The following is a 14,305-nucleotide window of genomic DNA, read 5'->3' as shown; positions in this document are numbered from 1 at the left end:
CTCCCCCCCCCCCCCCAGACAGACAGGCAGACAAGCTTGACAAGTTCTTTCCTGTAGCATTCAACTGTTCTGGGGAGGGCCTGGAGCAGTCCTGAATTTGTAGCCCCACATTTCTATTTTAAAACTATCTCCACAAAATAATTCGGAGGGGGGGGGGGGGTGGGAGAGAGATGCATAAGCAAAAAATAGGAGTGCATTTAAGAAACATTTTATAAGTTAGAGAGATGACCCATGGCCCCCAGCCCCAAGTACTCCCATGACTGTCCTAAAAATAAACCCATTCAGTCCAAAAGCTGATCATTGGGATTTTAGAATCTCTCCAGCAGCTTGTGAAAGTTTTCCACCCTGATCAGCTGGGCTGGGGGACAGAGAGATCACTCCCTGTCCTATACCAACATTCAGCAGCTCCATAATAATGACTGTCCTGGCTGCTAATAATACATCTCCAGACGGATCTTCAGAAGCCTAGCGCAAGGGCGAGAAGGCAGAACAAGTGTCCACCGTGCAGCCGTCTCCGGCTCTATTTTAAGCGCGCACATATTTCTTTGCCCTGTCCTGCCGGGCCCGGCCCCCTTTCGGATTCCTGACCATGCCTTCTTATATTCTTTTTTTTCCTCCCGAGAGCCGGTGTAAGGATTGGGTTTTATTTTTGGAAACACTGGGATCCGATAGCCTTGTTAGGTCTGTTATTAACATTTGCAGAGCTCGGACGCGCCGAGAGCAGAAGAAAGACAGATCGGGCCGGGGGAGGGAAAGGGAGACTGCTCCCAACGATCGTCCCCATCCCATGACCCCCCACCCTCCCCCCCAAAATCGCAGTGATGTCCGGCGGGGTCCCCAGGGCACCCCCGATGGTTCTCATTTAGCCTCCAGGAGGTCTGAGGTGCAGAATAAGGCGGAAAGTATCGGGTCCGGACGGGAGGAGAACGTTCCCTGCTGCAGCCCTTCTTAAAGGCACAGGCAGCCTCTGCACCAGTCTCTCTCTCTCCCCCCCACCAAGCTCTGCTGTTTTTCACTGCTTGAAATTCACCAGGAGCCAGAAGAGGCAGCTAAGCTGGACAACTGGACCTCAAGAAAGTTGCAAAAGAACAAAAACAAACAAACAAACAAAAAAATCAAAACGCAGAGAAGGAAAAGCTGACAGTACTTTGATGTCTCTTTTGTGCGTGTATCTATGATGGTCCTCCAGCCTTGAACTACAGTTCAACCATTAGACTTCTTTATTTTTACGTATTATGTTTTGGAGTCATTTCTGACTTTTCCAGATCTCTGCCATAGGACGTCTGTGCTAGCAAGAAACCCACATTTTACACAGCTGATTTCTTTGTCAACAATTGAAGGATTAATTGGTGTTACTGTAAGACTTTTGCAAAATTGTTGCTGTTGTTCTTTTTTTAATGACATGATGGCTTTTTAAAAACGTATTACCGATTTATGAGAAAAAGAAGTAGACTGTACAGAAAGCTGCGGAAAGCTAAACGTTTAAAAGAAAGAAAACAACACTTGGTTGATAGCATGAGTGGAGGAAGGTTTGATTTTGACGATGGAGGGGCATATTGTGGGGGCTGGGAAGGAGGCAAAGCCCACGGCCATGGGATCTGCACCGGCCCAAAGGGGCAAGGGGAGTACTCAGGCTCCTGGAATTACGGCTTCGAAGTGGTGGGGATCTATACTTGGCCCAGTGGCAATACCTACGAGGGCTACTGGTCTCAAGGCAAAAGGCATGGCTTAGGCATCGAAACCAAAGGGAGGTGGGTTTACAAAGGAGAATGGACTCATGGCTTCAAAGGGAGATACGGGACACGGCAGAGTACCAGCAGCGGAGCAAAATACGAGGGAATCTGGAGTAATGGGCTTCAGGATGGCTATGGTACCGAGACCTATGCTGACGGAGGTAAGGAGGATGTACGGCGGAAGAACATTAAGCATGTACTATTAATTAATCTAATGCTATGTCTCACGTTCCCAACAAAAGGCTCAAAGGATGTATCCAATTGCAGTCATCATAGCCCTAATATTACATCACCACATGTCTATCATACGTCAAATAATGGACAATACTCAACTCTTCCGATGTACATTTCCCCGATGTGGCCATGCCACATGAACTTTATCTTACCATAACATCACTTTGTATTTGTTCTCACCGGAGTCTGCAAACGCCTAACCGGTATTATGTAAGCCACATTGAGCCTACAAATAGGTGGGAAAATGTGGGATGCAAATGTAACAAATAAATAAATAAAACAACAATAAATAAAATTATGGAAGTAGCCAGAGCCAGTGCAAGTGTAGTGGGCACCGTAGGCAAACCTTCAGCCTTACACCACCCCTCCCAATGAACTTTCAGGCCTCTAGTCTGCAGACCCCCCCCCCCCCCGCACCCTTAAAATGTTGATAATTAACTCAACAATCATGATCATCGAGCAAAAATCCTATAAAATGCAGATTAAAGTGCTTCTTCCATGCTTTGCTCAAACTCTGCCCATGTGCAAACCACAGTGTGTACTTTTCCACTCTTCAGTATTCTAGAAGGGGTCATTTACACGTGCAAGTGGCCACTAACAGGCAGATGATCAAAAGCCCCGCGCTGTTCCAAACAGCGCTCTAAAATAGCACTGGAACAGCGCGGGGCTTTACCGCACCGATGATCAGAGATAATTGCATGCAAATTTAAGCACGCAATTATCTCTGATCATGGGGTAGAAGCGCGGGCGAATTGTGCCTGAGCATGCGCTCAGCACAATCCTCCCGCACTTGTTTGACAGGTCTGGGCTGTTAAAAGCCCAAACCTGTCAAACACAGGGGCTGGAGGTCCATGGGACCACCAGGCCCTGACTACCCCTGCCACGAGCAACAGGGGCTGGAGGTCCGGTGGACCTCCAATCCCCCCGACGATCCCACCCCCCCAGGTTCAGGGAGGGCTGGAGATCTGGTGGGTCTCCAGCCCCCCCAAACCCCCAGAAAATGGTCCCTGGTGATGCACTCCCAAATGCACTAACTCCCAAATGCACTAACTCCCAAATGCACTAACGAAAGACCACTGTGTCTATGCAAACAGTGCTGAGCCAACACATTCACGGAAGCATAGGAAGAGGAATGGGAAGGGTCAAAGGGACCATGGCCCACTTAGCCTCAGCAATCATGGAAGTGGGGGGGAGGGGGGCAGGAAAGAAGCTTGGTGTTTTAGGCCTAACCCAAGCAAAAAAATATTCTGTTGCCTCTGCACACGAGCACGATCATCACATACCAAGTTTGGGGGGGAAACAAAAAGTGTTAGTGAGTAATTGCATTGATGAAAAGATTCATAGAAATGCCCAGTCTCGTAGCAGAATTTCTACTGTATGGTAATGTCACAAGGTGAAGAGCTTCTGGTTAATTGTGCCTGTGGCACATATTATGAGGCCCTTGTCCCCGAGGGTTTCTCCCGTTTGAGAGTAATGCTATAAACATTTTTAGTGCCTAGGTAGGTAGATGGGCTTTTGTAAAATTAGGGCCTAAAAGTATACCTGCCACAAGCCGGCATGCAGTTTACAGTAGGCGTGGCCAGGGGAGGAGTTAGGGTGGAGCATGGGCGGAGCTATGATTTTGGGATCATCTCTCTATATAAAAGGCAACACCAACGTTCTATGAAGCCTCCAGCCGGAAGTGTGAAGGGGGAGAGATATCCGGTTTCCCCATGAGTGTCTGCCCCGCCCTCTCTGTAACAGAAACAGTCAGTGAAGGAAAACACAGCAAAGCAGTGAAGGACTCAGAGGGGGGAGGGGAGAGAGGGCAGAAGCCCTCACTATCTCTGTAACACAAACACAGCACAGCAGGAAACTTAACACTGAAGGACTCGACTCCCAGGAGGGAGGGGACAGACAGCACAGGGGAAGGGAGAGAGGGCAGAGGGCAGGGACACACACACTCCCACATGCACACAGAAGAAAACCTTGCTAGCCCCCGTTTCATTTGCATCAGAAACGGGGCTTTTTTACTAGTATTTTATAAAATACACGTGTTTGTGCATACAGTATGTGCTAGAGTTTACGGCTGCTCTTGCGCAGGCGTAATGTCCATGTCTTCACTCTGCACACTATTTCTGCAGGATTTATGCTAGTATTTTATAAACACACATATTATAGGCGGTTATGTGTCTTTAAAAAATAGCGCCAAACAGGTTAGAGGCTGACCAAATTTTGGTTTGGGCATCAAAACCAGCCTGAAATCTATTGCTGCTGACGCTGCACACAGCTTGCCTTACTCCACTGCTGCTTCCCTTCCCCCTCATCTCACGCGCCACTGCCGCACACAACCTCCCTCCCCCTCCCGTACTCATCCATCATCCAGCTCCCCTCCCCCCCATGCCTACCTTAGGCACCCTGGTGGTCTAGTGGCTTAACCAGAGCAAGTGTGATTCAGTCACTCTGGCCCTGGCCGTCGCTGCTGCCAAAACAGCCCCGTGACCTTCAGTAGCAGTTTTGCGAGACTGCTGATGAAGATCTTGTCGGCCATCTTGGGATTGGAGCTGGTATAGGCCAGGAGCTTTAAGCTCTGCAGTTTAGGAAACACAGTTATTAAGTAGGCCTCTAGAGGCAGGCCTAACACAAGTTGTGACTGCTGGGGTGGCCACTCCCAAAACACAGCCTACAGTTCCTGTTTTCCCTCAGTGGTCCAGACCTCAGCAAAGCTTGTGAGTCTTAACAAAAGCACAAAGTTGCCTCATCTCAGCCAGGTCACAGAAGCTACACGTGTTCAATCAGGGCATAGACTGGGGCTTCAGTTTTTCCTTCCCTGGGCCTCCTTAACCTCAGCCTGGCCTTGTCTTTTAAACTTCCCAGGTATTGACTCCATTCCTCCCAGTTCACTTCCTCCCAGGGCGGGTCTCATTCTCTTAAGGTGGTCCAGGCTATTGGAAGGCCTGTTCTTAAGGTGGCCCAGGCTATCGGAGAGACTTTCCTTAAGAGAGAGGGGCAGTGTTCTCTAGACCCCCTCACAGTCCCATTTATGCAGTTACCCTAGCCAGTTAAGTGCTGAATGTCAACATTTAACTGGCCAAATGCTGACTCTGCTTCCGGAATGCCCTCAAAATTGCCAGCTTTCACTTAGGCGCTAAACACTAATTTTCAGTGGCGATAACCAGTTAAACGCTGTTGAAAATTAGCAGATAGCCCGAAACAAAGCAATATAACCAGTCAGCGGCCATTTCTGGCCGGTTAAATCATTTTGAATATCGACCAGCTAGATGTTTAGGTGACCATTTTGCCCTGTTAATAATTTGATGTCTACGGTTCTAAAATAGATGCTTCTACCAGCATGTAAGAAAATCAAAAGTGCCAGCACACGTTTCCACATGAACCCATATGTCGTTCTGTACGTACATATTTTTGTGTGGCTAATATTTATGCACAGAACAACTTGCCGGCTGACGCATCTATCTTCTCCTACATAAGCGCGCAACTATGGAATGAGCTCCAAAAAGCTGTGAAAACAATCTATGACCACCTAAACTTCAGGAAATCACTAAAAACCCACCTCTTCAAGAAGGCCTATCCCACCGATCCAACTTAAATTCCCACACCCAGCAACACAGCATCAGTGGCGTTCCGTGCTTGGCTGACACCCGGGGCGGATCGCAGCTGCGCGCACCCCCCCCCAGGTGCAGTGCAACACAGCGCCCCCCCCCGGCATGGACCCCCCCTGGCACAGCGCCTCTCACTCCCCCCCGACAGTCTCCACCTGCCTACCAGCTGAGCTCCGTGCAGCCGGCACCTCGAATCTGCAGCGCTGCTGACTGTAAAAGAAGATAACCGTCTCGTCGTTGGCCCTTCACTCACTGTGTTCCGCCCTCGAGGAAATAGGAAGTTACATCAGAGGGCGGGACTCAGTGAGTGAAGGGCCAATGACGAGACGGTTTTCTTCTTTTACAGTCAGCAGCGCTGCAGATTCGAGGTGCCGGCTGCACAGAGCTCAGCTGGTAGGCAGGTGGGGACTGTCGGATGGGGGGGGGGAGTGAGAGGCGGTGCGCCGGGGGGGTCCACGCCAGGGGGGGTGCCATGCCATGCCAGGGGGGGTGGACGGAGCACCCCACCACCCGTTGACACCCGGGGCGGACCGCCCCCTCCCTTGGTACGCCACTGCACAGCATAACCAATGATCGTACTGGACAATCTATAATCTTCATTCCCTTCGACCCTCATAACGCTCGATGCACACCTACCTCATTTGACCACAATAGAACCTTGTATTTGTTATCTACCGAATTGGCAAATGCCTTTATGGTACAATGTAAGCCACATTGAGCCTGCAAATAGGTGGGAAAATGTAGGGTACAAATGTAACAAATAAATAAATAGGTGTGTACTCGCAATTTCTTTTTCTTTGGACATGGGCACAGAAAGTTTACGCGCATGTGTCCAGCGGTCTTCCCCTGATTAGCATGCAAATTCTATGCACTTGACATTTCCATATCATTACCTTACTGTGGGATCCTTTTACTAAGCCGCGGTAAAAGTGGCCTGCGGTAGTGTGGGCGTGTGTCGGGCCAGTTTCTACCGCTTCTGAGAAAAGGGCCGGGAAAAGGACCTGTGGTAAAGTTGAAACTAGCACATGACTATTTACGGCTTGAGCCCTTAATGCCACCCATTTATTTATTTGTTGTTGTTTTTTTTTGTTACATTTGTACCCCGCACTTTCCCACTCATGGCAGGCTCAATGTGGCTTACATGGGGCAATGGAGGGTTAAGTGACTTGCCCAGAGTCACAAGGAGCTGCCTGTGGCTGAAGTGGGAATCAAACTCAGTTCCTCAGTTCCCCAGGACCAAAGTCCACCACCTTAATCACTAGGTCACTCCTCCACTGTTGCTACTATTTGAGATTCTACATGGAATGTTGCTATTCCACTAGCAACATTCCATGTAGAAGTCGGCCCCTGCAGATCACCAATGTGGCCGCGCAGGCTTCTACATGGAATGTTGCTAGTGGCATAGCAACATTCCATGTAGAATCTCCAATAGTATCTATTTTATTTTTGTTACATTTGTACCCCATGCTTTCCCATTCATGGCAGGCTCAATGTGGCTCTTACATGGGGCAATGGAGGGTTAAGTCACTTGCCCAGAGTCACAAGGAGCTGCCTGTGCCTGAAGTGGGAATCGAACTCAGTTCCTCAGGACCAAAGTCCACCACCCTAACCACTAGGCCACTCCTCCACTGTTGCTACTATTTGAGATTCTACATGGAATGTTGCTATTCCACTGCAAGTCAGCCCTTGCAGATCACCAATGTGACCGCGCAGGCTTCTACATGTGGAATAGCAACTTTCCATGTAGAATCTCCAACAGTAGCAACATTCCATGTAGAATCTTCAATAGTATCTATTTTATTTTTGTTACATTTGTACCCTGCGCTTTCCCACTCATGGCAGGCTCTATGTGGCTTACATATTGTATACAAGTACTTATTTGTACCTGGGGCAATGGAGGGTTAAGTGACTTGCCCAGAGTCACAAGGAGCTGCCTGTGCCTGAAGTGGGAATCGAACTCAGTTCCTCAGGACCAAAGTCCACCACCCTAACCACTAGGCCACTCCTCCATTTATTTATTTATTTGTTGCATTTGTACCCCACATTTTCCCACCTATTTGCAGGCTCAACGTGGCTTACATAGTACCGTCAAAGGCGTTTGCCCTGTCGGTGGTTAATAAATACAAAGTTGTATAGTGATCGTATGAGGTGTAAGTGGAGGGTCGGAATGGATGAAGATTGCGTGTTGTCCTGTTCGATCATTATCATGCTGTGTTGGTAGGTGAAGAGGGTTACGTGGGGTCGTTGGGGTAGGCCTTTTTGAAGAGGTTGGTTTTTAGTGATTTCCTGAAGTTCAAGTTGATCTAGCGGTAAGGGCTCTTGCGCTACATGCACGGTGGCTGGTCAGTGCACGCCAACTGCTGATTAACGCCAGAAACGCTACACACAGTAGGAAATACAAAATAATTTGTCCCGGCGGTATGGCCACATGCCTAATCTGAAATTAGCACCAGGGGTGCACTAGCCTGGCCGTAGTCTCATTTTGGTGCCCGCTGCACATACATAGAGCCTATCACGCCTTTGCAAAATGACCCCTACATCACCACAGTTTACTTTCTCAATTTACTGGTAGAAGCCATATACTTAGCCATCGGTGCATGGTTCTACCATGTGGCTTTCTGCATTAGGCCTTGGTTAATAAGTTACCAGCCTCAACATACCAAGATCAGTATTGTTTCCTGAAGCTGGAAGTGGCTGACTCAAGAAAATAACCGGATTCTATTTTGTGTTGGTTTTCTTGGCATCCTTTCTAAATTTTTAAAAAGGATGCCAAGAAACACGATCTTATCTAAATCTGCACTACCCAAGCTGCAACGGACTTAAATACAAAACAACTTACGCATCTAGTTTTTCCTACATAAGCACACAACTGTGGAACGCATTCCAAATGCCTTGAAAACGACGTACGACCACCTAAAATTCCGGAAATCACTAAAAGCCAACCTGTTTAAAAAGGCATACCCTACCGCTCCAACTTAAGTGCCTAATCTCTGCAACACAACCAAACTAAAGCACGTAATGGACATAACACAACTCTTCCGTTCTCCGATTCCCTAATGTGGCTGTGCCACATGAACTTGATCTTACCACAACATCACCCTGTATTTGTTTACACCGGAGCCTGAAAAGGCCTCTCCGGTACTATGTAAGCCACATTGAGCCTACAAATAGGTGAGAAAATGTGGGATACAAATGCAACAAATAAATAAATTTTACAGTAGCAAGATATCTGGGATGAGGTCTACTTCCACTGTAACTGATGCGGAGATAGAGATCGCTCAACTCCATTTCAACCACACACACACAAATGTCTGGATAGCTGTGAATATTCAGTTTCTGGCATTTTTTATTTTTCACATTCTGCAATACAGATATTAAGGCCAGTTCTGGGCATGTTTTGTGGAGATGGATTTACGTGCAGATGAGTTTGTACAGCTCAGAATTTTTTTCAGAATAGTAGCAATGTGGATTTAGCGATCCATCACTTCTTGGCTTAGAGATTCCCATTAAGTGATGCCATTTTGCTTACTTGGATACAGTTGAGTGAGCAGGTAAGATTACAGCGCACACCCCACCCCCACCCACACATACACAACCTAAGTTGATTGTAATGTTTGGCTTTACCACATTACCTTCCTCATGGTGTGTGTAATGGGTTTTTGATGCACCATCTAACTGCATAGCTTGTAATCAATAACCATTGTTTTTAACATGAATGTGCCTTGGGTTTGAAAATGTTAGTAAACACTGAATTAGAGGCTGTGAAACTTTAGCAAAAAACCAGACAACACCGATCTCTCTACACATGACCGTTTCATTTAATGAACGTTAACGCACTACCACTTTATTCCTCATGCCGAAACGAACTCCTGATATTTGACTGTCTAACTTACTCTATACTTTACTCTATCAATTACGAACCCTAATGCAATACCACTTTGTATTTCTCATTCCCGGACATGGCGATCGCCATTACGGCATTATGTAAGCCACATTGAGCCTGCAAATAGGTGGGAAAATGTGGGATACAAACGCAACAAATAAAAAAATAATCTAATCCAGTTTAAAACTTTGTCATAAAGAGAATATCAAATGTAATAAATGAGATAAAATGTGGCAGCAGTGTGTACTTCAGGTCTAGTTCTTTAATCACTCATCCAGAGTCATGAAAATGATTTACCCCCGAATTCTATAAATGGCAATTTAAATTCACCAGGTCTTTTACTAAGGCGAACTAGCATTTTTAGCGCGTGCTAAAAATAGGTGCACGCTAAATGCTAGAGATGCCAATGTATTCCTATGGGCGTCTCTAGCAGCTAAAAACGCTAGCGCGCCTTACTAAAAAAACCCGCCTGAGTGAGCAAATTTGGGTGCACGCCCAATTTGTATATACAATTTAATTGAATACCGAGTCAATTAAACAAGCAATTATTGCTACTAATTGGCTTTTATTAAAATTTATGCACCTAAATTTAGGCGCGGGATCCGCACGTAAATTTTTCTTTATCCCAGATCGCATAGGAGCTTTCACCTCACTATTTCATACTTCTTATATGTGACTGTTCTCGTGACAGCTCTCTGTCCCTCCCATTTAAATCTTGCTGCACTGTCCGTGATCCATTTGGCGATCTCTGAGAGAGGTCATCTGAGGGGCCCTTTTACAGAGTGGCGTAAGCCCAACGTGAGCTTACCACTCGCTCTTCCAGGACTACTGCCAGCCCAATGCCGCCGCTGGTGTTAGTCCCGCCCTGAGCACATGCCATTTCCGGGGGAAAAAGAAATCCCCCCCCCCCCCCCCCCCCCCCGGAAATGACTTGTGCGGCGATAACCCGGCGGTAATCGCTGCCCGGTTACCAACAGGTTAGCACAGGAGCCGTTATCACCACCTCAGTTGGTGGCAGGAAGGTCTCCCCGCCGCATGGCCATGTAGTAAGAGTTATATCACTGTGTGGCCATTTTTTTTTTCGACTTTTACCAGCTGCGGAAAAATGGCCCTGGCGCATGGGAAAAATGGCCCCTGCCGCTATTGCAGAGCCCTTTTTCCCGCAGCTTGGTATAAGGACCCCTGAGTGAGCATGGCCTTTGATTGTCCTTGAAGAGAGACAAGAAATGTTTGTTATTAATGCATCTAAAAGGTTTACAGTAGTGGAAACACCTAAATCAGAGCTGGTCAACTTAGCCAAGTTTCAGTCTTCATTATCTTGCAAGGACTTCCCTTTGAGCACTGTTCTGCTTTGGACACAAGACAATTTAAACATTCAATGGGTAAAGGGCTTGATATATAGTAGGTAGTTAGTGCATGTTAACTGTTAATGCGGCAGCCCACGCCAACTCCAGAGGTGTAGCTAATCGCATTGTGTTACCTGCCATTCAGTTAACATCATGCAGTAAAGATGTTTCCCCTGTTAGTTGAATGGCAAATACTTGGAAGGCCCCCAGAGTTAGCACAGAGGCTTTACAGTTACTGCATGTTCTTCGGTGGTAACTGAAAAATTGTCCTGAATTTTAATTAGTAAGGCCCTATGCGAAAGAAAGCCTGATTTTAAAACAGCCTTTTCAAAATCACATCCTCCTAGGGCAGAGGAGTTCAGTGTTTGTTTACAGTGCCAGTCTGAACCAATAGATGCTTGATCTCTTTTTAATTTGCATTGGGGAATACAAAAGACATGAAGCAAGCATATTCCGTCACTTGGTTAAAACAGGCAATTCTTTTTAACTCTGTAGTTTCCAGAATGCTAGGGATGTGCATTCATTAGCACACGTTTGGTTGATGTGGCTGCCAAAAATCATAGGAGCCAGTATTCAGCTGGCAGAGGTCATCAGTTTTTTAAACCCTTTTGGCCACTGCCAGCTGAATTAGAACCAGACTATGTACTGTTACTTGACATTTTTTTACTGTTGTAGTCAGTGCATTTTTTTCTAGCAAAAAAGGTGCTGGTACTCAAATACTAGGCCGCCCTTCAAGGGCGGGGTGATCACTGAGGGACCCATCCCACAATAGCCAGGCCCCCTGCAACCAGTCACAGAATCTATAACAAGACAGAATTGGTGTGTAGAGCCTGAGCTGTTTCATTAAAACTTGGGGTCCATGGGTCAATTTTAGAAGAAGGGAAACCTTCGAAAGCTAATCAAGAAATATGTATTAAGTTATGTCCAATAAAAAAGGTATCATCTTATTTTCTTTTCCATGTTTTATTTTGTTTGATTTCTATTGATAAGCAAACAATGGAAAAGGTGCCAGTACTCAGTACCCGCGAGTACCCCCCTCAAAAAAGCCCTGGTTGTAGTTATAGTAATAGAGTATAGTTTATTGATACTTATACCGCTTAGACTAACTGGGCAGGACAAGTTGATGTACAATCTAGAATACATATAAGGAAAAGGGAAAGGAACTCCATTGTTTGAAAGGAAAGAGCAAGGCATTCACACAATAGAGAACAAATAACCATATAACATTGGGATAAGGATTAGGAAGGGGAGATAGTCTTGATAACAAGAAGGGCAGAAGGAAAAAGGTAGGTGGCAAACCTTGTGTGTCCGGGACTCCAAAAGCTTGTATGAAAAGCCAGGTTTTGAGCTCTGTAATTGTCTATTGGAACCAGAAGGTCCCAAGTTCAAAACCTATGGCGGCTTCTTGTGGCCATATCAATTAACATGCATGTGTAACTGTAGGTATTTTATAACTTGTGTGCACAGATTTGCATGTTAACCCCAGTGGCATAGCTACAGGGGGGGGCACAGGGCATGGGCTCCCCTAATTGGCTCTGCAGCCCCTGGTTTGGCTGGTGGGGTTCCCAAACCCTCGCCAGCTGAAACATTTGTCCCGTGCTTGTGTCGCCACGTTGCTTGCCCTGCTCTTCTCCGTCATGCTGTGCATGCTCATTTTAGTGAAACTGAGCATGCGTGACATTTCTCACATACTCGGTGTCATTAAAACAAGTGTGCATGGCGTGATTGAGAAGAGCAGGGCAGGCAACATGGCAAGACCAGAGCGGGACAAACGCTTCAGCTGGCAGGGGTTGAGGATCCCCGACAGCCAAGGTATGATGATGTAGCGGCGGTGGCAGCAGCAGGGGGTACGATGGGGAGGCATGCCAAAATGTGCCCCCCCCCCACTTTGTCCACCCCCCCCCCCCCCCATCGAGGTCTGGCTGTGCCACTGGCTAACCCCCTAATTGTATAAAAGTTGCTAAAAATTTCAAATTTGGGTGAGCGCCCAATTTGTGTGTGCAATGTAATTGGATAATGAGCAAATTAGTGTCAATAATTGTATTTTTAACAAGCAATTATTGACACTAATTGGATCTAATTGGCATTTACATGCATCAATTTACATGTGATCTGACAAAAGGGGGTGTGGAAATAGGAGGGTCATGGGAGTTGTGGTGGCATTTCTATAATTAATATGCGTTGTTATAGAATAATGTGGATACATACCTAATGTAGGTGTACATATTTGTACCACATTTCAGTTGGTGCAAATGACCATACCTAAAGTTAAGCACAACTACCGGGCATAAGTGCTTTTCTATAAACCGTGCCTAACTTTAAGCATGGCCGTATATAGAATCTAGCCCTAAGCATAAAATTGGGTACGGATCAGGGGCGTAGCCATATGCCCAAGATGGGTGGGCAGAAGAATCCCGCCCCATTCTACAGGTGATTTGGTCTCTATTCTCTCACCTGCATGCCACATGGTCTCTCAAACATCCCCCCTCTCCCGCATATCTTTTAAATAGCAGATTTTCACTGGCAGCGAGCAGCAACTAATACACACTGCTGATGTTGGCCCCACAGCCTTTCCTCTGATGTAACTTCCTGTTTCCGCAAAGGTGAGAATACATCAGAGGGAAGGCTGCAGGGCCGGTGCGAATAGTATGTATCAGTCGCTGCTTGCTGCAGGCGAAGATCTGCTATTTACAAGGTATGCAGGAGGGAAAGTCGTTGGGAGTTTTCAGCTGGTGGGGAATGGGAATCCCTGCCAGCCACACAGTGTGCTGCTACTGGATGGGCCTGAGCCCAAAGTGGGTGGGCCTGGGCCCACCCGGGCCCATCCTTGGCTACGCCACTGGTACAGATGTTTATAGGATGAGGGGGTATATGGCTTTAACATGCACTAAAAAGTGAAATGAAACTGAAAAATGAAAAAAAAATTAGAAAATGAGAAATGAACCAAAGCAAACATTTTCCCCCCGAAATACCTCTACCCAAAGTTCCGTATTCAACAGCTTTGCATTTGCTTCTCTGTTCTGTGCTCTGTGCCCTATATTTGAGTTGCTTTTCAACATTTAGATTATGACATTTTGTAATTGTTTTTATTATGTCTATTGTTTTGATTTTTCTAATGTAATTATGTATGTTTAACTTGTACACCGCCTAGAGCGGTTTGTAAATATTTTAAATAAATAAAAAGCTATGGTTCTGAACCCAGTTCTCAGAGCACACCTAACCAACCTGGTTTTCAGGACATCCTCAATAAATATTCACGAGATCAACTTGCACAGAATGGAGGCTGTATCTGCAAATCCGTCTCCTGTATATTTATTGGGAATATCCTGAAACTGGGCAGGATGTTTGTTTTGTTACATTTGTACCCCGTGCTTTCCCACTCATGGCAGGCTCAATGTGGCTTACATATACAGGTACTTATTTGTACTTGGGGCAATGGAGGGTTAAGTGACTTGCCCAGAGTCACAAGGAGCTGCCTGTGCCTGAAGTGGGAATCGAACTCAGTTCCCC

At 46.5% G+C, this 14,305-nt stretch overlaps 1 protein-coding gene across 4 annotated transcripts in view; it reads left to right on the top strand.

Moving 5' to 3' along the window:
• The first annotated feature begins 800 nt into the window (after positions 1 to 800).
• Positions 801 to 14,305, top strand: part of JPH2 (junctophilin 2) — a 103,752-nt gene continuing 90,247 nt past the window's right edge. For all 4 annotated transcript variants that reach the window (XR_003943073.1, XR_003943074.1, XM_030211501.1 and 1 more), the window contains exon 1: positions 801 to 1,894. Coding sequence is in view for 2 of the 4 variants with exons in the window: in XM_030211501.1 (XP_030067361.1) it covers positions 1,435 to 1,894 (460 nt within the window). In the remaining 2 variants the exon portion in view is untranslated. The remainder of the gene's footprint in view (positions 1,895 to 14,305) is intronic.

The sequence above is a fragment of the Microcaecilia unicolor genome, chromosome 8 (assembly GCF_901765095.1).
Source record: "Microcaecilia unicolor chromosome 8, aMicUni1.1, whole genome shotgun sequence".
NCBI lineage: Eukaryota > Metazoa > Chordata > Amphibia > Gymnophiona > Siphonopidae > Microcaecilia > Microcaecilia unicolor.
Note: the sequence above shows the minus strand (reverse complement) of the source record. Positions and strands in the feature narration are given on the sequence as shown.